This window comes from Salvelinus sp. IW2-2015, linkage group LG20 (genome assembly GCF_002910315.2).
Source record: "Salvelinus sp. IW2-2015 linkage group LG20, ASM291031v2, whole genome shotgun sequence".
Classification (NCBI taxonomy): Eukaryota; Metazoa; Chordata; class Actinopteri; order Salmoniformes; family Salmonidae; genus Salvelinus; species Salvelinus sp. IW2-2015.
In genome coordinates, this window is record NC_036860.1 from 57,448,482 (window position 1) to 57,473,884 (window position 25,403).

The 25,403-nt window shown below is 42.8% G+C and overlaps 1 protein-coding gene across 4 annotated transcripts in view; it reads right to left on the reverse strand.

Moving 5' to 3' along the window:
- LOC111979921 (nipped-B-like protein B) overlaps positions 1 to 25,403 on the reverse strand; it is a 67,302-nt gene that overhangs the window by 22,890 nt on the left and 19,009 nt on the right. Inside the window, exons 5-20 of one of the 4 annotated variants that reach the window (XM_024010609.2) lie at positions 10,865 to 10,976; positions 10,586 to 10,740; positions 10,229 to 10,318; positions 9,689 to 9,834; positions 8,037 to 8,127; positions 7,348 to 7,872; positions 5,920 to 7,206; positions 5,382 to 5,510; positions 5,058 to 5,213; positions 1,709 to 1,780; positions 1,525 to 1,614; positions 1,215 to 1,315; positions 1,045 to 1,131; positions 700 to 931; positions 213 to 364; positions 42 to 122 (exon numbers count right to left, since the gene is read on the reverse strand). In XM_024010609.2, the coding sequence (XP_023866377.1) occupies positions 42 to 122; positions 213 to 364; positions 700 to 931; positions 1,045 to 1,131; positions 1,215 to 1,315; positions 1,525 to 1,614; positions 1,709 to 1,780; positions 5,058 to 5,213; positions 5,382 to 5,510; positions 5,920 to 7,206; positions 7,348 to 7,872; positions 8,037 to 8,127; positions 9,689 to 9,834; positions 10,229 to 10,318; positions 10,586 to 10,740; positions 10,865 to 10,976 (3,506 nt within the window). Of the gene's footprint in view, positions 1 to 41; positions 123 to 212; positions 365 to 699; positions 932 to 1,044; positions 1,132 to 1,214; positions 1,316 to 1,524; positions 1,615 to 1,708; positions 1,781 to 5,057; positions 5,214 to 5,381; positions 5,511 to 5,919; positions 7,207 to 7,347; positions 7,876 to 8,036; positions 8,128 to 9,688; positions 9,835 to 10,228; positions 10,319 to 10,585; positions 10,741 to 10,864; positions 10,977 to 25,403 lie in introns of all 4 variants that reach the window. The other 3 variants (XM_024010608.2, XM_024010611.2, XM_024010610.2) reach the window with 3 other exon arrangements.

Below are 25,403 nucleotides of genomic sequence, written 5' to 3' on the forward strand. Positions count from 1 at the left end.
AAAAGGCAGAACTCCGTGGAAACCCTGGTTTGGATTCTTACCGCAGTCACTAGTTTGATGGCACACAGCTGTAGCTCACTGACACTCTCCACAAAGAATGGAGTGATGCCCATGGAGGAGACCTGAGGGAAGGAGAGAGAGATGAGTTATAAGGTAAGCAAGCAGGTCAGAAATCATGACCCCCAGGGATAGCACTAGGAGCGGAGTCTCACCTGCAGGATGGTGGTGTCAGTCAACAGCTGTATCTCCAGGAGCTCAGAGATGTTGCTGACGATGTCACACACCTTGTTGTAGAGCATGATGATCACCCTCTGCTTGTGTGTGGAGCTTTTAGCTCTCTTAGCCCTGGAGCTCAGCAAGCCACCTGGGTGAGAGAGGGGAGGAGAAGAGAGACAATGAATAAAAGTTCATTAAAAAAAGCAAAGCAGAGACCCTTTCCTCAGTTAGTCATGGCATGGATATGCATAACAGTGGCCCAGGTAGTTCCGAGTGGACCACACTGTCTTGTATGTACTTCACATGAACCGTCTTTCAAATGTTCTGGGTGCTCTGGTCTTGAACAAACCACCGTCAAACTCAAAGTTTAACAGAGTGTATGAAGACTGTGACTGGACATTTATGTAGCCAGTTCTCACCACATTATGTTATATGGGTTTGTTCCAATTGCTTTTGATAGTAAGGTGGGGTTAGGGTGCTGACCTCCGTGAGGGTCCACTCTGTAGACAGGGTCATACTGAGGGTAGAGGGTGTTTTGCAGGTGAAACTTGGTGTACTGCAGCACCCTCTCAATCACGTCCTCGATGTACACCGCCTTGGGCATGCGGGCCGACGTCATGATGTTGAGGGCAGTCAGACAGGCGTCAGCTGACTTTGTCACGCGCTCCATGATGAGGTCACGCCACAGTCGCTCCTCGTCTTCTGCGTCTGCGTCCTGTTGGAGAGAGAGAGAAGACGTTCAGACAAGTAGAACTTCTCTATGGAACATGTTTCTTAGGCCAGAAGACTAAATCTGGGTCTGGGAAACCATATGTGGGGACAACTTACATGGTTCATCAGTGTGGAGAGTTTGGACCCGTCCTGAATGTTTTTCTCCAGGATGTTCAGGACCTTCACCAACTTACCAGATGAAAGCTACGGATGAGACAGATGAGAAAAATATAACAGAATGCCAAAAAGATTGACATAAACCTGCATCCAGTGTTCCCCTTTCTTACCCTGAAGGTGATGCCCATGGCCTTGATCTTAGCAGATTCGCTGGCCAGTTCACTCAGCTGGTGTTTCCCCAGCAGAAGCTCCTGTGGGATCTCATCGTCATCTGTTGACGAGAGTTGTGGAGTTACAGTTGGCAGTTCTGTCACCGTCATTTATAACTGAGCATTACTATGGCTGATATCAAATTACATTTGAAAAGAAATCCAACAATCACAATGTTATCTTTCCCATTCTTGGTAGAAATGTCATTCAAACCTCTGAAGAAAATTGAAAATAAATAAATATGTAAAGTAGATCATGAATAATGCATACCCATAGCATTGAAGTCAATGTCCTCCAAGCTCTCCAGAATGTTGTCCACACTGGCTGAGAACCTCTTGAACGTGGAGGAGTCCATCAGTTCTGTTGAGTAAACAACACAGAGAAAGTGAATAACCTGCGCTTATGAGACCAAAGACATACAACAAAGACATTACTGAATTTAGAGTGAAATTACCTTCTGCTGTCAGCTTGGGCTCGTATGCCTTTCTTTTCTTCTGTTTCTCCTTCTTCTTCATCTTTCTGGCAACTGGACAGGATTGATACATGTTAGGACAATGACATTGGACAGCAACACTTATCTAGTGAAATATTACTACTACTCATCCTCAGCATTTTACCCTGTATCTAATGCACAGGTATATCATGCTGGTGTATGCTCTATTTAGTGCCTTCAGAAAGTATTGAGTTATTCCAAATGTTGCTGTGTTACAGCCTGAACTCAAAACGGATTAAATATATATTTTTTCTAACCAAATACCTTTTTGCAAATGTAGAGAAAAAATGAAATACAGAAATAACTAATTTACATAGGTATTAACACACCTGAGTCAATAATTGTTTTATTTATCCGTTATTTTACCAGGTAAGTTGACTGAGAACACGTTCTCATTTACAGCAACGACCTGGGGAATAGTTACAGGGGAGAGGAGGGGGATGAAAGAGCCAATTGTAAACTGGGGATTATTAGGTGACCGTGACGGTTTGAGGGCCAGATTGGGAATTTAGTCAGGACACCGGGGTTAACAACCCTACTCTTACGATAAGTGCCATGGGATCTTTAATGACCTCAGAGAGTCAGGACACCCGTTTAACGTCCCATCCGAAAGACGGCACCCTACACAGGGCAGTGTCCCCAGTCACTGCCCTGGGGCATTGGGATATTTTTTAGACCAGAGGAAAGAGTGCCTACTACTGGCCCTCCAACACCACTTCCAGCAGCATCTGGTCTCCCATCCAGGGACTGACCAGGACCAACCCTGCTTAGCTTCAGAAACAAGCCAGCAGTGGTATGCTGCTGGCAATGCATGTTAGAAGCACCTTTGGCAGTGATTACAGCTGTGAGTCTTTCTGGGTAAGTGTCTAAGAGCATTGCACACCTGGATTGTACAAGATTTGCACATTATTCTCTCCAAAATTCTACCAGCTCTGTCAAGTTGGTTGTTGATAATTGCTAGACAGCCATTTTCAAGTCTTGTCATAGATTTTCAAACCGATTTAAGTCAAAACTGTAACTAGGCCACTCAGGAACATTCAATGTTGTCGTGCTAAGCAACCATTGTATATTTGGCCTTGTGTTTTAGGTTATTGTCCTGCTGAAAGGAACATTTGTCTCCCAGTGTCTGTTGGAAAGCTGACTTAACCAGGTTTCCCTCTAGATTTTGCCTGTGCTCTATGTCGTTTCTTTTTATCACAAAAATAAAAACTCCCTAGTCCTTGGTGATGACAAGCATATCCATAACATAATGCAGCCACCACCATGCTTGAAAATATGAAGAGTGATACTTTGTGATGTTGTGTTGGATTTGCCACAAACATAACGCTTTGTTTTCAGGACATAAATGTAATTTATTTTCCACATTTTGCAGCTTTACTTTAGTGCCTTTTTTCAAACAGGATGCATGTTTTGGAATATTTTTATTCTGTATTACCTTACAGATAATTGTATATATGTGTGGGGTACAGAGATGAGGTAGGCATTCAAATCATGTTAAACACCATTATATCCTATGCAACTTATTGTGATGTGTTAAGCAACATTTTTACTCCTGAACTTATTTAGGCATTCCATCAATAACAAAGGGGTTGAATACATAATTGACTCAAGACATTTCAGCTTTCCATTTTTTATGAATTTGTAAAATATTCTTAAAAACAGAATTCTACTTTGACATGGGGTATTATGTGTAGGCCAGTGACACACAATCTCAACTCAATCCATTTTAAATTCAGGCTGTAACACAATTAAATTATAATACTTTAAGGCACTGTATGTATGTATTGCTACATTACAGCCTTATTCTAAAATGAATTAAATGAAATGTTTTCCTCACCAATCTACACACAATACCCCATAACGACAAAGCTATTATTTTGATATTTTTGGGGAAAATGTATATATAATCAAAAACAGAAATACATTATTTACATAAGTATTCAGACACTTTGCTATGAAACTCGAAATTGAACGCAGGTGCATCATGTTTTCATTGTTTTTAAAACTTGGGAGTCCACCTGCGATAAATTCAATTAATTGGACATGATTTGAAAAAGGCACACACCTGCCTATATAAGATCCCACAGTTGACAGTGCATGTCAGAGCAAGAACCAATGAATTGTCTGTAGAGCTCCAAGACACGATTGTGTCAAGGCACAAATCTGTGGAAAGGGACCAAAACATTTCTGCAGCATTGAAGGTCCCCAAGAACACAGTGGCCTCCATCATTCTTAAATGGAAAAAGTTTGGAACCATCAAGACTCTTGTTAGAGCTGGCCGCCGGGCCAAACTGAGCAATCGGGGGAGAAGGGCATTGGTCAGGGAGGGGACCAAGAACCCGATGATCACTCTGACAGAGCTCAAGAGTTCCCTCTGTGGAGATGGGAGACCTTCCAGAAGAACAACCATCTCTGCAGCACTCCACCAATCAGGCCTTTATGGTAGTGGCAATATGGAAGCCACTCCTCAGTAAAAGGCACAGCCCGCTTGGAGTTTGCCAAAAGGCACCTAAAGGACTCTCAGACCATGAGAAACAAGATTCTCTGGTCTGATGAAACTAACATTGAACTCTTTGGCCTGAATGCCAAGTGTCACGTCTGGAGAAAACCTGGCACCATTCCTATGGTGAAACATGGTGGTGGCAGCATTCCGGCTGTGGGGATATTTTTCAGCGGCAGGGTCGGGGAGACAAGTCAGGATCGAGGGAAAGACGAACGGAGCAAAGTACAGAAAGATCCTTGATGAACCTGCTCCAGAGCGCTCAGGACATCAGACTGGGGCGAAGGTTCACCTTCTAACGGGACATTGACCCTAAGCACACAGCCAACCTGACAGAGCTTGAGAGGATCTGCAGAGAAGAATCGGAAAAACTCCCCAAATACAGGTGTGCCAAACTCGAAGCTGTAATCTCTGCCAAAGGTGTTTCAACAAAGTACTGAGTAAAGGGTCTGATTACTTACGGAAATGTGAAATCAGTTTTTTTATATTATATAAATTTGCAAGAATGTCTAAACCTGTTTTTGCTTTGTCATTATGGGGTATTGTGTCTAGATTGAAGCGGGGGAAAAATCGATTTAATCAATTTCAGAAGAAGGCTGTAACGTAACAAAATGTGGAAAAAGTCAAGGGGTCTGAATACTTTCCGAATGCACTGTATATTTATATATATGAGTGAGTGAGTGAGTGAGTGAGTGAGTGAGTGAGTGAGTGAGTGAGTGAGTGAGTGAGTGAGTGAGTGAGAGAGTGAGAGAGAGAGATAACCATCGATGCTCATGATGGATGTTCAGTCAAAGACAGTGCCAGACTTACGGTCACTCATGCTGGGCGGTGGGGACTCATCGTATGAATCCTCTGGGCTGCGTTCACGGTGGCGGCTGCTGGACCCCCTGCGCCCTGAGCCTCTCCTCTCTCGCTCATCAGGCTCCCATGTCTTTTCCCGCTCCTTCTTGTGACGCTTCCGCGTAGCTGCAGGAAGAGAGAGAGAAGGAGCAACAAGTTAAAGGATGAAGCTTTGATCATAAACACCAGGGGGTTTTTTATCAACCATTAGCCCACCCCCAACTACTGGGATTGGAATGAACATCGTTTTGGATATGACTGTACAAAAAAAAAAGCAATATGTTTGGTACTTACACTCCGTCACAGAGTCGTCGTCGTCATCGTCATCATCTGAGTTGACCTCGGCGTACTTGGGCTTCTCCTTGATGGTGCTGCGCTTGCGTTTGTTCATCTTCACCCTCTCACACAGTGGCATGGTGGACTCTATCTCAGCAATCAGATGAGGCAGTTCTTTCAACACTGATTCATCAAGACCTCACAGAGCGAGGTCACCCAGTCATCCTTGTACGAAAGGGCTAATTACACTAACAATGACACATTTGTGCCACAACTAAAACCAATAGTGCCTTGTATTCAGGATCATTAGCAAGGCCTCATAACCATATCAAATAAACCCCACCATATATCGGAATCCTTTCAAGGAGAGTAAAATACAGAACGTTATTCTGTGCTGCTAGTGGATCAATGTGCAAAGTAATTAGAACTCTCAAAGTTCTCAAAGCAATAAGTCAAAAACACATGTCAACACAGGTTACCATAGTTAAACCGTAAGTTCACCTAAACAACAAGCTGACCCAGTCTGTCATGCAGACAGCAGGATGTCTCCTCTTACCTTTCTCAGAAATCCAATGAGAGGGTCTGCTCTTGGAGGACTTGGAGCTGCGTGCGCTTCTATCTTTCCTCTCCCTGATGATTTTCTGCACCTCGTCGATACTGAGTTTCTGCAGCACCACAACCGGTTTGGCTGCTGTCTTCATCTTCTCTACCAGCCCCAGTCGCTCCAGCTTGACCCGGGGCTCCTTCCAGCCCTCCACTACTGAACCCAGACCAGGCTTCCTTATCTCAGCTGCCAACACATGCCCATCCTTATCCCGCTTCACTTTGGGAATCACAAAGTTCTTAAAGCCTCCAGACTTTACGCCCCCCAGCAGGTAAGCAGGGAACTCCTGCTTGTTTTCAGCAGGTTGCTGCTTAGAGTCCTGTCGGTTCCTGCTGCCGTCCCCACTCCTCCTCTCCTCCCCGCTCCTCCTCTCCTCTTTATTGGGGGATTTGAGGTTGGGGCCTGGCCGGTCAGTCCTCTGGCGCCCACTGTGGTCCACCCCCCCTCGGCCTTCCTGCTTAACCCGCGGGCTCTCTGGCCTGGAGCGCTGCTCTGGAGATCGTCGGTCCCGTGGATCCCCTGCCTCTGTCCTGTGTTTCCTCTCCCTGTCCTTATCCCCCCGCTCCCTGTCTCTGTCCCGTCCATGTTTGGAGTCATGTTCCCCCCTGCTGGACTTGCTGGGGGTCTCTGGCCTGCGGATGCGGGATGGGTCACTGTCCCGGGACCTGTCCTCCCTGTGACCAGAGTCTGAGCGACCCTCGTGCCGTTGTCGTGGCTTGTCAGGCATCCTGGCATCAGGGCGGGCCTTGCTGTTGTCAGGTTTGCCATCGTGTCGATGTTTGGAAGAGTCTCGTCTGTTTTCGTGCTTGTGTTTGGGGGTCTCCGGTCGAACGTCGGGGCCCAGCTTCTTGGGGGTGTCGGCACGCTGCTTGATGACCTCTGGCCGTACGTCTGCAGTCTGTAGTGTGTCTCCTTCTGTCTTGGAGTTTAACCGCAGGACTCCAGTGGAGTCGGGGCCGTCCCCAGGACACAGGCGTTCCTCAGGCCAGCTCCTCAGGGCAGGGGTGTGGGTGCCTATGTTTACCTCTGGCTGCCCGTCAGCTCTACCTGCTTGCTGCAGGTCGATGCTGACCATTAGGGCAGGCCGGCTCGCACCATTACTGGCAGCACTAGCCTCCTGGGGTGCCAGCTTGCTGCCAGCATTGCCCCCTCCCACGCCAGGTTGAGTTGCCCCCGCTGTACCTCCAGCTCCAGGCTCTTGAGGATACGAGTCCTGCTTCCGCTTCTTCAGTGGCTTGTCTGCAGTGAGGAAACCATTGCTCAGAAAAGATCCTGACATATTACTTATTTTTATCAGCAAGTTATTTCTCCTATTTCTCAGCACACAAAAAAATATTTTTTAGGATAGATTTTTAAGTGCAACATTGAATGTAAACTCACCTTTATCCTGAACCTCTTTGGAGCAGCGCTCCCTTTCTATGAGCGTCTCCCGTTCTATCCTCTCGATCTCAGCAAGCGCGTCCATCTCAGCATCGTCGTAAACAGCTCCACTGATCACCCCTCCAGCCTGCTTAGTGTTCTGGAGCACAGGGACCTGTTGGTAGCCTGACTGCTCCCCCTGGCCTGGCCCTAACCTGTGGGCAGGGTCCTGCTGCGTCCGGGAGAACTGCAGGCTGTTGTAGGCCAGGTCAGTGTCCTGGTCCTCTGCCCCAGGTAGGAGCTCTCCGGACTGGTCCATTTCAGTGGACTTCACCCGGGACAGTTTGAGGGTCAGCTTGGTAGAGTCTTTAGAGGGAGAGCTGACGATATCGTACATAGCAGCTTTATCCAACTGCTCCTTCTCCTCTTTAGTTAGCTTCTTCTGCTTCTTCTTGCAGTCAGGAGAGTCCAGGAGGAGGTCGGGAGCGCTGTCACGGGGGGAAGCGTAAGGGTGTGGGGAGTGAAGGATGAGGCTAGGTCGTAACCCTGCTGAAACCAAAAAAATAAATACAAATACATTGTGTGTGATTTTTTACAAATATGAACACTGATCGATTCAGGCATGAACACTTGACAAAGAATAAGTAGATTGACTCATGATTTCCAGACCACAGTATGATTATGCATATTAGCGGTCTCGGTTGGTATACCTTTTGGGGTCCCTTCGCTGCTAGCAGGGGAACAAACAGACTGGGGCGAACGGAGTGGGAAGGAGGCATTTCTCATGGAAGGATCACTCTCCTGGGAAAAATATGAATCAGATATTCATTACCAGTCAAAAGTTTGGACACACCTACTCATTCAAGAGTTTTTCTTTATTTTGAATATGTTCAACATCGTAGAATAATGGTGAAGACATCAAAACTATTAAATAACACATGTGGAATGAAGTAGTAACCAAAAAAAGTGTTAAACAAATCAAAATATATTTTATTTCAAATTCTTTAAAGTAGCCACCCTTTGCCTTGACAGCTTTGCACACTCCTGGCCTTCTCTCAACCAGCTTCATGAGGTAGTCACCTGGAATGCATTTCAATTAACAGGTGTGCCTTGTTAATTTGTGGAATTTCTTTCCTTCTTAATTGCGTTTGAGCCAATCAGTTGTGGTGTGACAAGGTAGGGGTGGTATACAGAAGATAGCCCTATTTGGTTTAATACCAAGTCCATATTATGGCAAGAACAGCTCAAATAAGCAAAGAGAAACGACAGTCCATCATTACTTTAAGACATGAAGGTCAGTCAATCCGAAACATTTCAAGAACATTGACATTTTCTTCAAGTGCAGTCGCAAAAACCATCCGGCGCTATGATGAAACTGTCTCTCATGAGGACCGCCACAGGAATGGAAGACCCAGAGTTATCTCTGCTGCAGAGGACAAGTTCATTAGAGTTAACTGCACATCAGACTGCAGCCCAAATAAATGCTTCACAGAGTTCAAGTAACAGACACATCTCAACATCAACTGTACAGAGGAGACTGCGTGAATCAGGCCTTCATGGTCGAATTGCTGAAGAAAAAAAAAACACTACTAAAGGACACTAATAACAAGAGACTTGCTTGGGCCAAGAAACACGAGCAATGGACATGAGACCGGTGGAAATCTGTACTTTGGTCAGATGAGACAAAAGTCGAAACTTTTGGTTCTAAACGCCGTGTCTTCGTAAGACGCAGAGTAGGTGAACGGATGATCTCCACGTGTGGTTCCCACTGTGAAGCATGGCTGTTTAAAGGCTATTTGACCAAGAAGGAGCGTGATGGAGTGCTGCATCAGATGACCTGGCCTCCACAATCACCCGGCCTCAACCCAATTGAGATGGTTTGGGTTGGACCACAGAGTGAAGAAAAAGCAGCCAACAAGTGCTCAGCATATGTAGGAACTCCTTCAAGACTGCTGGAAAAGCATTCCTCATTTAGCTGGTTGAGAGAATGCCAAGAGTTTGTAAAGCTGTCATCAAGGCAAAGGGTGGCTACTTTGAAGAATCTCAAATATAAAATATATTTTGATTTGTTTAACACTTTTTTGGCTACTACATGATTCCATATGTGTTATTTCATAGTTTTGATGTCTTCACTATTATTCTACAATGTCGAAAATAGTAAAAATAAATAAGTAGGTGAGTCCAAACTTTTGACTGGTACGGTATATAACTAAAACAGCAAGGGTGGATACAACTCCACACAACAAATACATTCATGCAGTGTACCAGCAATGAGGATCCATGAGAGGAAATTATATTTAATGTCAAAATGGTATCTTTGCTCGGTATTTTCATCTTGGTATGAATCATTTCTCATGTTTACCTCATTCCCTAGTCTGTGGACTATGTTCATGTAGTCTTCGTTGGAGCCATGTCTGGCATTGTGATTGGCTGAGTTGCTTGAAATTTGCCCGGAGACCTTGTTGTCGTGGATGTTCCGCATGCCGCCAGGAACCATGGGGCTGGCAACTGAACAGACAACAAAATAAATCCCAGATACAATCAATCAATCTTTATTCAATTACCTTGCAGCTACGCAAAACCCATACTAAACACTGGTTCACCTGTTAATCATCTTATTCAACAGGTAGAATGAATGCAGATAAACAAGAAATATAACAACACCAAAGAAAGGAGACCTGAAAAATTATGCCTATCTACAGGAATCTTGCAGCGAGCAAGTGTACATCGCTAACCAACACTCCATCCTCTATTGTTATAAATACAGTTTGTAATTGGATAGACAGAGCATGGATATTTTGTGATGCAAATAATGCGTCACAGAGACACAAGCCGATGGGTCACAGCTTGATGGGGCCGGACTGTGGATGTTTGATATGATGTCCCCAGGGTTTTCCCATACCTAAGGTTGGGGTGGAGGGGTTCTGGTGGGGGGAGGCCTGCGGCTGCGTCTGCACCTCTAGGCAGGGCTGCACAGGCCTCTGGGGGCTTCCTGAATAAGAGGGTGCAAGTGAAAGGAGAGGGGAAGAATGAAGCTCAACGCCCACAGAACATCAACACAACACAGCAGGGTAAACTGTGTTGGTTTATAATGCATGGAGCACTTCTGTCCATATGTACAAATTCTACAGGGTCTTCAGCAAAGAATCAACATCATGACATGCATAATAGTTAGTTACAGTATGGTTATTTGAGAATTAGTTGGTAGGTTCCCCATCATGCATTATGCTCCTATACAAAAGCAGAAGTGCAGCCCCACCTTGCTGGATCTGTTGGTGCTGAGAGTAGCTAGGTGGGTGAGGGTACTGCTGCATGTAAGTAGCAGGGCTTTGGGGAGCATAGGGGCTGGGCACAGGGCTGTTCTGCTGGGGCGTGAACCTGGCATCCGACCCCATCTGTGGAGGGGCAAAGCGACTGTAGAGAAAGAGGATGAGAAGAACATGTCAATTCCAAGGGAATCTGAGAGAAGTATTGAATGAACTAGCAGAGGACTCACTGTAACATTACAGAAAATTGAACGAGCAATTTATTGTCAAACCTAGAAGGGCTGTGTGAGATAGTGGTTTGCTGGTAGTTTGTCGACGCCGGACTCCCATGCATGGAATTCTGGGACATCTTGTACTGCGGCATCATTGGCTGCTGCATTATATCTATCAGATGAAAATAAGAGATGTGGTTAAAGAGGAGTAGAGAAGACCAGTGCACAGCACCAATACTGCGGGGCAATTCCACGGTAACAGAGGGACACAGACTCAGATTCTTCACACAAAATGTATGTCAAATAAAAAACAATTATTGCAAAATTAAACACTCCGTGGGAGTCTAGCACAAACTGTCAATTGTTACCAAACTTTGCATTTGCACTGTTCAAGTAAATGTTTGTGGAAATTGTTAAAAGTAGTCCTTGTTGGGGCCGGGCGGTAAACCATATTTAATGCACGGACCGGTTTGGATTTTTACTTTACCTTACATAACGGTATTTCAATGTTTGGTTTGCTAAATGTAATAATTGAGTGATGAAACTCGAACAATGATGGCAATCATCCGTTCTTACCGCCAGTAAGAGACTGCTAACAGCGGAGAACTGTTAACTTTCCCAGCAAGAGCTTCTGGAGCGCATATTAGGTATTTTTTTTGCCATGAATCATGCTTGTGGGGCAGTGCAGGAGCCGAAATAGTGCACATGTACTTTTTTGCCGTGAAACTTGCCTTTGAGGCAATGTGGGTGCTAAAAAGAACCCTAGAAATCTGCACACTGCTACTTGTGGCGAAAGTAAGAACTGCCATTAAATGCATTGAAAATACATGGTCATAAACCAGGTTTCCATCCAACCATTTCATGCGGATGAATTACCGGACACATGAAAAAAGTCATGACTGGGCTGATGGAAACAGGATATGCCGGTACAATTTTATAAATGCCGACAGACAATTACTTTGTTTGACATGGTGGGATCTTTTTATGTCTGTAAAATTAATAATGTGAAAAATAGTGGTGGAAACGCCTTTCTGCAGAAAATATTTATAAAATAACCATAATATCGAAGTAAACTTGGTCCTTCCACTACAACTCGGTAAACCATGCAGTTTATTAGGCTACAGATGAAATAAGTTGTGATGAACTTCACAGGGTGGTGAAAGTGCACATGAGCTTGATGCTCCCTTCCAATAAATATCTTATTCTGGTGACATGATATTTGGCTGCCATTTGACAAATAAAAAAATTATTGCTCTTATCCATAATAATCTCATAATGCAGGTAGCCTACCCGCACTGTATGCGCGAATCGTTGGCTAGAGCGCATGTGCCAAGAACAGAGTGGGCATGTTTGCTATATAGTGCAACAGTTTGTGACAAAACAATCACTAGAGATTAAAATGCAATGGAAACCCATTTAACTTGTATTTTTCCAATCGGCACATATGAATTTAACCTCAACCGTTATTTTTATGTGCACTACGTCATCATGCACAGAAATTGCGCATATTGTTTTATGCAGATTTTAGAATATTCACATGGAAATCTATGGCTAATTGGATGGAAACCTAGTTATAGAGAAGAATAGTTATTCTGATAAATGAAGAAAAAAACATTGAAAAAAGGAATACATAAACAAAACAGGAAATTATAACAATTGAGTGCAGAAAACGCAGTAATTTATAAAAATGCTGAAAATTATTTTCGGTTGAAGTTTGATTGAACAGTATAAACAGAAGAGAATTAATCCCACTTAATACAAAATATATATGTTCCACCCTATGGTCATGTACTACTCATGAAGCATATTTATAACTTATATTATTCAAAAACACAAAATACATTAACATTTGACGAATATTGTGATATATTTTGGCCATATCGCCCAACCCCAGCCCTTGTGCTTAGAGTAGTATGGTTTGTTTAACTTTGCAATCATTGGTTTTTGTTTGACATATATTTTAAAGCAAAACATCTGACTATCAGCGTCACACCGCTAGCATGGAATTGCCCTAAGGAAACCTCCAGAACAAGACAGAGGGGTGTCCTATTTATATCAGTGGGCGATAGAAGACCTCACTCAAAACTATTAGGTAGGGATGTACATATTTCCTTTTCAAGACGATTTGATACGTACAGTTGAAGTCGGAAGTTTACATATACCTTAGCCAAATAGATTTAAACTCAGTTTTTCACAATTCCTGACATTTAATCCTAGTAAAAATTCCCTGTCTTGGGTCAGTTAGGATCACCACTTTATTTTAAGAATGTGAAATGTCAGAATAGTTGTAGAGAGAATGATATATTTCAGATTTTATTTCTTTCATCACATTCTCAGTGGGTCAGAAGTTTACATACACTCAATTAGTATTTGGTAGCATTGCCTTTAAATTGTTAACTTGGGTCAAACGTTTCAGGTAGCCTTCCACAAGCTTCCCACAATAAGTTGGGTGAATTTAGGACCATTCCTCCTGACAGAGCTGGTGTAACTGAGTCAGGTTTGTAGGCTACTTTGCTCCCACACGCTTTTTCAGTTATGCCCAAATATGTTCTATAGGATTAAGGTCAGGGCTTTGTGATGGCCACTCCAATACCTTGACTTTGTTGTCCTTAAGCCATTTTGCCACAACTTTGGAAGTATGCTTGGGGTCATTGTCCATTTGGAAGACACATTTGCGACCAAGCTTTAACTTCCTGACTGACGTCTTGAGATGTTGCTTCAATATATCCACATCATTTTCATCCCTCATGACGCCATCTATTTTGTGAAGTGCACCAGTCCCTCCTGGAGCAAAGCACTCCCACAACATGATGCTGCCACTCCTGTGCTTCACGGTTGGGATGGTGTTCTTCAGCTTGCAAGCCTCCCCCTTTTTCCTCCAAACATAACGATGGTCATTACGGCCAAACAGTTCTATTTTTGTTTCATCAGACCAGAGGACATTTCTCCAAAAAGTATGATCTTTGTCCCCATGTGCAGTTGCAAACTGTAGTCTGGCTTTTTTAATGGTGATTTTGGAGCAGTGGCTTCTTCCTTGCTGAGCGGCCTTTCAGGTTATGTCGATACAGGACTCGTTTTACTGTGGATATAGAGACTTTTGTACCGGTGCCTCCAGCATCTTCACAAGGTCCTTTGCTGTTGTTCTGGGATTGATTTGCACTTTTCGACCCAAAGTACGTTCATCTCTAGAAGACAGAATGCGTCTCCTTCCTGAGCGCTATGATGGCTGCGTGGTCCCATGGTGGTTATACTTGCATACTATTGTTTGTACAGATGAACGTGGTACCTTCAGGCGTTTGGAAATTGCTCCCAAGGATGAACCAGACTTGTGGAGGTCTACAAATTTTTCTCTGAGGTCTTGGCTGGTTTCTTTTGATTTTCCCATGATCTCAAGCAAAGAGGCACTGAGTTTGAAGGTGGGCCTTGAAATACATCCACAGGTACACCTCCAACTGACTCAAATTATGTCAATTAGCCTATCAGAAGCTTCTAAAGCCATAACATTGTTTTGTGGAATTTTCCAAGCTGTTTAAAGGCACAGACAACTTAGTGTATGTAAACTTCTGACCCACTGGAATTGTGATACAGTGAATTATAAGTGAAATAATCTGTCTGTAAACAATTGTTGGAAAAATTGCTTGTGTCATGCAGAAAGTAAATGTCCTAACCGACTTGCCAAAACTATAGTTTGTTAAAAAGAAATTTGTGGAGTGCTTGAAAAACGAGTTTTAATGACTCCAACCTAAGTGTATGTAAACTTCCGACTTCAACTGTATCTAAATACATTACATCCCGACTAACATGTTATTCCAGCAGCGACACTGCATGAGATCCTTTCTGATCCTCACTCAATTATCTGAGTGGTTTGTGCCCAAAGACTTCCAGTCTTTGCATTATATAAATGCTAGTTAGCATTGGCTCACGAAACAACCTCTAACTTCCTTCGTACGGGAGGCAGAGACATAAAAATGGTCTCCACGAGTTCATCCGGCTCTGGGGAAGTATACCTTGAAGAGTTCAGCGGAATGCAGGAGGTTATAGTAACATAACAGTTTACAGTGAGCTTGATTCATTGTTGAGTACAACTGCACAGCATCAGCTGCACAGCATCAGCAGCACAGCGTCAGGCCATAGTTTGTGAGACATTTCACTAGAGAAGATGCAAATGGCCTGGGTCATTCAGAAGGAAGAGATGACAAAGGAGCGGCACCAAGTCTGTCATCATCATAACACAATTACCTTGCCTAATCAAGGTCCTTAACCAAAAATCACACATACATAAAAAATAACCGTTAAGAAAAACAGATCATGACCGAGACAGTGATAAGCTATTTAAATTATCCCGATGATGACGAATGCAACAGAAGCTCGGGAACAGAGGTTATAAAACTAATATGCATGACTGTGGATGACAAACCATCTCAGACATGAGGTTCCAAGAACCAGTAATGCCTTCAGAGGATTCAGTCTGGCTCTGTATCCCAATCTCAGCACAGTACAGTACAGAGTGGATCCCTACCGGCACAGTGTTTTCCGTAAGTACATGGAGTAGCCATCCAAATCGAAAAAGTAGCCAGCCAGGGAGTTCCAAGCTGGGTAATTTGGGTGAATTATCCCTTTAACAATTTGGCCTGTCAATCAATCACTGTGGGTGGGATTGTCAGGGGAGGGGCAGGATGTCTGTGAGTCACAGAGTCAATAGGGTTTCAGATCTGTCAATCAATCACTGTGGGAGGGACTTTGAGGTTAGGCTGTAGATAAGTAATCTAGTCAGAAAAACTAGTAGTCTACTCTTTCGATTTACTGTATTGTGGCAAAAACGAAATCTAGTCCACTCTGTTTTATTATCACCTGAAACAATATATTTATCCTGTCTTGAATGAAAAGGTCATTTTTCGCAATCTCCCCCCAAAAATGTGATCTGACGAGAGACAGGGTCTCCTCCATCTTGCGTTACAAACACTACACCTATCCTGGAAGGATACTGACCTCATCCCGTCAGTAAAGGATGCCTGGTTGTTCTTTAAAAGTGCTTTCCTCACCATCTTAAATAAGCATGCCCCATTCAAATAATGTAGAACTAAGAACAGATATAGCCCTTTGTTCGCTCCAGAATTGACTGCCCTTGACCAGCACAAAAACATCCTGTGGCGTACTACATTAGCATCGAATAGCCCCCGCGATATGCAACTTTTCAGGGAAGTCAGGAGCCAATATACACAGTCAGTTAGGAAAGCTAAGGATAGCTTTTTGAAACAGAAATTTGCATCCTGGAGCATCAATTCCAAAAAGTTTTGGGACACCGTAAAATCCATGGAGAATAAGAGCACCTCCTCCCAAATGCCCACTGCACTGAGGCTAGGAAACACTGTCACCTCCGATAAAACCACAATAATTGAGAATTTCAATAAGCATTTTTCTATGGCTGGCCATGCTTTCCACCTGGCTACCCCTACTAGAGGTCGACCGATTATGATTTTTCAACGCCGATACCGATTATTGGAGGACAAAAAAAGACGATGCCAATTAATAATTAGTTACATTGCACAACCTTCAATGTTATGTCATAATTATGTAAAATTCTGGCAAATTAATTACGATCTTTGTTAGGAAGAAATGGTCATCACACAGTTCGCAACGAGCCAGATGGCCAAAACTGCCGCAAATACCCTGACAAGAATGCGCTTTTGTTAAATCATCACCCGTTTGGCGAAGTAGGCTGTGATTCGATGATAAATTAACAGGCTACGCATTGATTATATGCAATGCAGGACAAGCTAGTTAACTAGTAATACCATCAACCATGTGTAGTTAACTAGTGATCATGTTAAGATTGATTGTTTTTTATAAGTGTAATGCTATCAAGCAACTTACCGTGGCTCCTTGCTGCACTCGGGTAACAGGTGGTCAGCCTGCCACGCAGTCTCCTCGTGGATTGCAATGTAATTGGCCGTTATCGGCATCTAAAAATGCTGATTACCGATTGTTATGAAAACTTGAAATCGGCCCTAATTAATCGGTCGACCTCTAACCCCTACCAACAGCTCTGCAACCCCCGCAGCAACATGCCCAAGCCCCCCCCCCCGCTTCTCCTTCACCCAAATCCAGATAGCTGATGTTCTGAAAGAGCTGCAAAACCTGGATCCTTACAAATCAGCAGGGCTGGACAATCAGGACCCTCTCTTTCTAAAATTATCCGCCAAAATTGTTGCAACCCCTAATACTAGCCTGTTCAACCTCTCTTTCGTATCGTCTGAGATCCCTAAAGATTAGAACATTTCCGCGGTCATCACCCTCTTCAAAGGGGGAGACACTAGACCCAAACTGTTGTAGAACTATATCAAATCTAGTTTCCGAGCTGGTCACGGGTGCACCTCAGCCACGCTCAAAGTCCTAAACGATATTATAACCTCCATTGATAAAAGACAGTACTGTGCAGCCGTTTTCATTGACCAGGCCAAGGCTTTTGACTCTGTCAATCATTACATTCTTATCGGTAGACTCAATAGCCTTGGCTTCTCAAATGACAGCCTCGCCTGGTTCACCAACTACTTCTCAGATAGAGTTCAGTGTGTCAAACCGGAGGGCATGTTGTCCGGACCTCTGGCAGTCTCTATAGGGGTGCCACAGGGTTCAATTCTCGGGCCGGCTCTTTTCTCTGTATACATTAATGATGTCGCTCTTGCTGCTGGTGATTCTCTGATCCACCTCTGTGCAGACGACACCATTATGTATACATCTGGCCCTTCCTTGGACACTGCGTTAACAAATCTCCAAATGAGCTTCAATGCCATACCACACTCCTTCCATGGCCTCCAAGTGCTCTTAAATGCTAGTAAAACTGCCCGTACCCGCCAGCCCGACTAGCATCCCTACTTTGGACGGTTCTGACTTAGAATATGTGGACAACTACAAATACCTAGGTGTCTGGTTAGACTGTAAACTCTCCTTCCAGACTCACATTAAGCATCTCCAATCCAAAACTAAATCTAGAATCGGCTTCCTATTTCCACAACAAAGCCTGCTTCACTCATGCTGCCAAACATAGCCCCGTAAAACTGACCAACCAACCGATCCGTGACTTCGGCGATGTCATTTACAAAATAGCCTCCAACACTCTACTCAGCAAATTGGTTGTAGTCTATCATAGTGCCATCCGTGTTGTCACCAAAGCCCCATATACTACCCACCCCTGCATGCTCTTGTTGGCTGGCCCTCGCTACATATTTGTCACCAAACCCACTGGCTCCAGGTCATCTATAAGTCTTTGCTAGGTAAAGCTCCGCCATATCTCAGCTCACTGGTCACCATAGCAACACCAACCCGTAGCACGCGGTCCAGCAGGTACAGTTGAAGTCGAAAGTTTACATACACTTAGGTTGGAGTCATTCAAACTCGTTCTCCAACCACTCCACAAATTTCTTGTTAACAAACTATAGTTTTGGTAAGTCGATTAGGACATCTACCTTGTGCATGACACAAGCAATTTTTCCAACAATTGTTTACAGACAGATTATTTCACTTATAATTCACTGTATCACAATTCCAGTGGGTCAGAAGATTACATACGCTAAGTTGACTGTGCCTTTACACAGCTTGGAAAATTCCAGAAAATGATGTCATGGCTTTAGAAGCTTCTGATAAATGATGTCAATTAGCCTGAGTCAATTGGAGGTGTACCTGTGGATGTATTTCAAGGCCCACCTTCAAACTCAGTGCCTCTTTGCTTGACATCATGGGAAAATGAAAAGAAAATCAGCCAAGATTTGTTGACCTCCACAAGTCTGGTTCATCCTTGGGAGCAATTTCCAAACGCCTGAAGGTACCACATTCATCTGTACAAACAATAGCACGCAAGTATAAACACCATGGGGCCACGAAGCCGTTCATACCGCCTCAGGAAGGAGACGCTTTGGTCTCCTAGAGATGAACGTTCGTGTGCGAAAAGTGCAAATCAATCCAGAACAACAGCAAAGGAACCTTGTGAGATGCTGGAGGAAACGGTACAAAAGTATCTATATCCACAGTAGAACAAGTCCTATATCGACATAACCTGGAAGGCTGCTCAGTAAGGAAGAAGCCACTGCTCCAAACCGCCATAAAAAAGCCAGACTACAGTTTGCAACTGCACATGGGGACAAAGATGCATACTTTTTGGAGAAATGTCCTCTGGTCGATGAAACAAAAATAACTGTTAGTGCCACATAAATGACCTTGTGTATGATTGAGAGAAAAAGAGGATGAGTTTGCAAAGTAGTGTGTGAAAACATACCACAACGTGAAGCAAACGGGTAGTGGCAGCATCAGTGTTTGGAGTGCTTTGCTGTCGAAGAGGAGACATGTGTGCACTTCACAAATAGATGGCTTCATGAGGAAGGGAATTATGTGGATATATGAAGCAACATCTCAAGACATCAGTCAGGAAGTTAAAGCTTGGTCGCAAATGTGTCTTCAAATGACAATGACCCCAAGCATACTTCCAAAGAATTGTGGCCAAATGATTGGCTTCAACGACAACAAAAGTCAATATGGAGTGGCCATACACAAAAGCCCTGACCTCAATCCCATAGAACATTTGTGGGCAGCAGAACTAAAAAGCGTGTCGAGCAAGGAGGCCTACAAACCTGACTCAGTTACACCAGCTCTGTCAGGAGGAATGGGCCAAAATTCACCCAACTTATTGTGGGAAGCTTGTGGATGCTACCTGAAACGTTTGACCCAAGTTTAAACAATTTAATGGCAATGCTACCAAATACATAATTGAGTGTTTGTAAACTTTGACCCACTGGGAATGCGATGAAAGAAATAAAAGCTGAAATAAATCACCTCTCTCTACTATCATTCTGACATTTCACATTCTTAAATAAAGCGGTGATCCTAACTGACCTAAGACAGGGAGAATTTTAACTCGGATAAATGTCAGGAATTGTGAAGCTGAGTTTAAATGTATTTGGCTAGGTTATGTAAACTTCCGACTTCAACTGTATATTCACTGGTCATCCCCAAAGCCACACACCCCCCTTTGGCCGCATTCCTTCCAGTTCTCTGCTACCAACGACTGGAATGAATTGCAAAAATCACTTAAGCTGGAGACTTATATCTCCCTCACTAACTTTAAGCATCAGCCGTCAGAGCAAGCCTACCGATCACTGTACCTGTACATAGCCCGTCTGTAAATAGCACACCCAACTAACTCCACCCAATATTGTTATTTATTTTTTTGTTGTTCTTTTGCACCCCAGTATCTCTCCACTTGACATCATCATCTGCCACATCTATCACTCCAGTGTGTAATTGTTAAATTGACATTAATTGTCGCCACATAATGGCCTATTTAGCATGCGTTACCGACCCTCCTATCTTACTACATTTGCACACACTGTACATAGATCTTTTCTATTGTGTTATTGACTGTTACATTTGCTTATCCCATGTGTAACTCTGTGTTGTTTTTTGTCGCACTGCCGTGCTTTATCTTGGCCATGCGCAGTTGTAAATAAAAACTTGTTTAATCTTGCCGACCTGTTTAAATAAGGTGAAATAAAAAATAAATAATAAATAACACTTGTCCGTTCTGTAGCTGGCAAGCCTCTCTGTGAAAATGAGGTTTATCTTGCGTAATAGAAATGCGTCACGATGTGTACAGGGCATTAACGCACGTGAGAGATCAATGACAGCACTGCCGATTTTAGCTAAACTTGGTGTGAATGTGAGTCTTGCCATAGAGATCTAGCATTACAAAAGTACAGCGATGGCAAAATGTGGCCGTATACACAAGACATTGAAAATGCAAACTTTTGAAAGGTCACGCACTCCACACCCCGTTTACCTAAAGTCATGAAATTCAGTACATACAGATGATTCAGAAAGTATTCAGACCCCTTCCCACATTTTTATTCTAAAATGGATTTTAAAATTCTTCATAATGCAAATGGTATAAAAATAAAAAAACAGAAAATACCGTATTTCCATAAGTATTCAGACTCATAGCTATGAGACTCAAACTTGAGTTCAGGTGCATCTGGTTCCATTGATCATCCTTTGAACTTGGAGTCCACTGTGGTAAATTCAATTGATGAACGTGAATTTGGAAAGGCACACACCTGTTCTAATATAGAGTCCCATCAGTTCACTGTGCTTCTGAGCACGCAAACCAAAACACAATTACATTTAAATGTGAAAGTAGATCCTCCTAGTCCTCTCCCCCTTCTTTTCTTATTCTTCTGTTATTTCAGGTCAAAAAATATTTGAGAACAGACTGCAGCGAGAGGCATCTTGCCGCCTGCATGCAGCTCTCCATCAATGTGCCCCCCCCCCCCTCTCCCTCCGCCCCCTCAAAGGAGCTTCAACTTACCGGAGGGCGTTGGAAATCTTTTTCCAAAAGCCCAGAAGAATAAAGTGCTCTGACAAAGGCTGAAAACTATGTCAGAACTAGGTTTTTGTCAAAACCTGGAGAGATTTCCAACGCCCTCCTTTTGTGATAAACATAAATTAGTTGGCTCTAATTCAAATCAAATCAACTCATGCTCAGTCAAATTGTCCTCTGTTAATTTTGTCAAGATAAACTTTTATATTTCAGAAAGAAGGTCTCTGTTGTGTTTCTTTATATAGCTGCAGCACTCAACCTTAAATTGCATCCTGTATACTATAATAATTTTACCAATACGTTATTGAGCTAATTTATGGGAATGAAAATTATATTTCAGAGGGTTTCTTTTTTATTAAGTCACTAGAACCAATATTTTCAGTACTTATATATATTTTGTTTTGAGGGGGGACCTCCCCGACCCCCGCTAAGTTTCCCCACACAGCTAACACATTTTCCAGAGGAAACACTGGTTTGGAGGAAAGATGAACGGCGCAAAGCACAGAGAGATCCTTGATGAAAACCTGCTCCAGAGTGCTCAAGACCTCAGAATGGGGCGAAGGTTCACTTTCCAACAGGACAATGACCCTAAGCACACAGCCACGACAACACAGGAGTGACTTTGGGACAAGTCTCTGTATGTCCTTGAGTGGTCCAGCCAGAGCCAAGACTTGAACCCAATCGAACATCTTGGAGAGACCTGAAAATAGCTGTGCAGCGATGCTCCCCATCCAACCTGACAGAGCTTGAGAGGATCTGCAGAGAAGAATGGGAGAAACTCCCCAAATACAGGTGTGCCAAGCTTATAGCGTCATACCCAAGAAGATTCAAGGATTTAATCACTGCCAAATGTGCTTCAACAAAGTACTGAGTAAAGGGTCTGAATAATTATGTAAATGTGATATTTCGGTTTTCTTTTATTTAATACATTTGCTAAAATTTCTAAAAATGTGTTTTTGCTTTGCCATTATGGGGTATTGTGCGTAGATTGATGATGGAAAAAATGTTTTTAATCCATTTTAGAATAAGGCTGTAACGTAACAAAATGTGGAAAGGGTCAAGGGGTCTGAATACTTTCCGAATGCACTGTAGGTCCCTCTCCTCACAAGGAACACATTTGCATCTGGCACCCATCATTTAGAATTTTATGAAAAACACTTAAAAGGCTACACTTCTGGCACTGAATGACCGATCTGCATGAAACTTGATATGTGGCATCTATGGCCAAAGGTCTCGCACTCTGTCAACGCAATATTTTCTAAAACAATATGGCTGCTATTGACCAATAAACATTCACGTGGTCTAGCACATAAATCAGTCAAGGACATTTGTATTGTAACCAACCATTGGTACACAAGTTGCAAACACTGTCAAGACCCAACATATGCAAGAACAATCATTTCGTCCACATGGTGGCGATATAATGGTACATGTTTATATCTCTTGATCTGTTTAACTCAGAGTGATTACATTTGGCACACATACTCAGGGATGAGTGTAGCTAACCCACACAATATCTCAGACAACACTGGCTCGATTTTGACAACATTTGGGTAAACGATGAGTCTTGCCAAAGAGATCCTGCATTAAAAAAATTCCGCTAAATGGCCCAAGGGGGCGGGCTTCATAATTTGTGGGGCACAACATGTTTACTGTTGCCTTGTTAATTTATGAAGTGGAAAAAGTGTCTGGCTGACAATGAGTCTTATTGACAGCCGGCGCTTATAGAAAACACTGCTAGCACCAGCCTCAACTGTCTGTGCATACACAATTCCCCCCAACCACCAGTGCAGACAACACTATTCTCCCATAGCACCAGCAACAAGACACCAGTTTGTCACCAGATTCTCTCTAGCTCTCAGGACCGCTGGTATCGCTGTCTGAAATCGCTTCTTGCACTGTCCAATAGTGTTGGGCAATATTACAACAGAATCGTAAATCAACGATGCTCGAGTCATCGTCGATGGTGACGACATTGTGATGTGACAGATGATAGTTTAGCCTATTTGATCTTGACTGATACCGTGCAGTAAAGCTAGCACGTTAGGGCATCGCAGAGCCAGACGACATACCATATGGCCTATTTCTATTTGCCATAGCCTATTTCAATAAATATGTGGTAGGTAGACTATTAACATAATGCAAGAGAACAATGTAGATTGTAGACAGAGCGGAGAGCACCAAAGCTGAATGTCAGATAGGAGGACAAAAGTTTATGGTCAATTCCACGATAACGGAATTACGATTTGACTCCGTTTTTTTTCACTTTAAAATGTATGCCAAACAAAAAAGATTGATTTCAAAGTTCAACAAACCATACAACTCTATGCACAAGGACTACTTTAAACAATTTCCACAGACACATTTACAAAAACGAATTTAGTGGAAGAACTGTGCAGATGCAAACTTCGGTAACAGAATTACAGTAAAACCACATTTCCCAAAAACTCTTTAAATATCTGCTCCGAATTAGGGCAGGACGATATGTCCAAAATATCATATCATGGTATTTTTCAAACTGTTGACAGTATTTTATGTTTTTGATTAATAAAAGTTCTAAATTTGCTTTATGAGTAGTGCGTGACCCTAGGGTGGCAATACCTATATTCTAAATGATTTGAAATGGGTATTTCTCCATTCGGATTGTTTTATACTGTTCAATTCAACTTAAATAATTTCCTGCATTTCCATCAATTTCTGCATTTCCTGCACTCATTTGAGATAATTTCCACACTGCCATGATATGGGCAAAAATACTAGGCCTTATTTTAACCAAATATTGCGATTTAGATCAAAACACTTGGGTGAACTTTTGGAATCATGGAAATAGAATGTTTATTATAATTCTATAGTTAAAATAGAAATAATAGTGGGCACTTTGAATACAGTGTTGTTTGACATGACAACGAATGAAAATGCCATGGACAAGTTATTGTGACCGGGTAGGAACCAAAGTGATGTTCTAGGGGACCCTATAATCTTTGGCTACATTAAATATTTATTCATATAGCCAACATATTCATGCTTTGCCTTTCCTCTTTGATTTAGAAGATACTGTTGCACAAACAACATGCTGATTTAAGCCTCCACCAGTACTGGTATCAAAGGCTGTATTAGCTAGCTACGTTTGACTCAGTACTTTTAGCCAGCTAACTAGCGACTAGCATTAGTGGCTAACACGATTTGGCTTAACTTGCTAAGAAATTTCAAACTAGCTGTTTGCAGATGTGAGAAACACAAACTAATATTGTAATTATAGAACGCTTGTGGATTTATGTTAAGATCAAAGTGGAAACAACATCGTTGTCATCAACATTGTTGCATGTGCTGCATTGACCATGTAGACTGAACGAAAGTGTCTCGTAGTCAAGCAACAACAAATGCAATCCTTGATTGGGGTGGGACTAGGTCTGTGTGGAAAGCGGCATGGAGAGAGAGAAAGAGGGGAGGGATGACTCAAGTAGCGGAGTAAACTACAAAAATGGACGTTACACACGGCGTATCACATTTAACAAACCAAACAGTCAAATACTGTTATAGAAGGTAAAGTAAAAACTCAAACCGGTCCGTGCATAAATACCGGTATATGGTAAAATACTGTATACCGCCCAGCCCTACTCCGAATTAAGATTCAAAGATGTCTGCAGAAAGAATGGGGTCAGCTATGACATGACACCTTGAGGTAAAAAATATATTTTTGTTATTCAACTACAGTAAGTGAAGTGGATTTACACCCAGTAACGGAATAACAGTACATCATGGGTCTAAACACTAAACAGAAATGTAATAATTATACATATCAATGCTACTCATGTTCCACAAGTTTGGACATCAGAGCTCAATAGAGCAGCGATTCTCAACTGGTGGGTCGCAACCGAGGTCTTGAATGGATCGAGGGTGTCCGAGTAAAGAAATATATAAATATACATACATACATACAGTGGGGAGAACAAGTATTTGATACACTGCCGATTTTGCAGGTTTTCCTACTTACAAAGCATGTAGAGGTCTGTCATTTTTATCATAGGATACACTTCAACTGTGAGAGACGGAATCTAAAACAAAAATCCAGAAAATCACATTGTATGATTTTTAAGTAATTCATTTGCATTTTATTGCATGACATAAGTATTGATCACCTACCAACAGTAGAATTCCGGCTCTCACAGACCTGTTAGTTTTCTTTAAAGCCCTCCTGTTCTCCACTCATTACCTGTATTAACTGCACCTGTT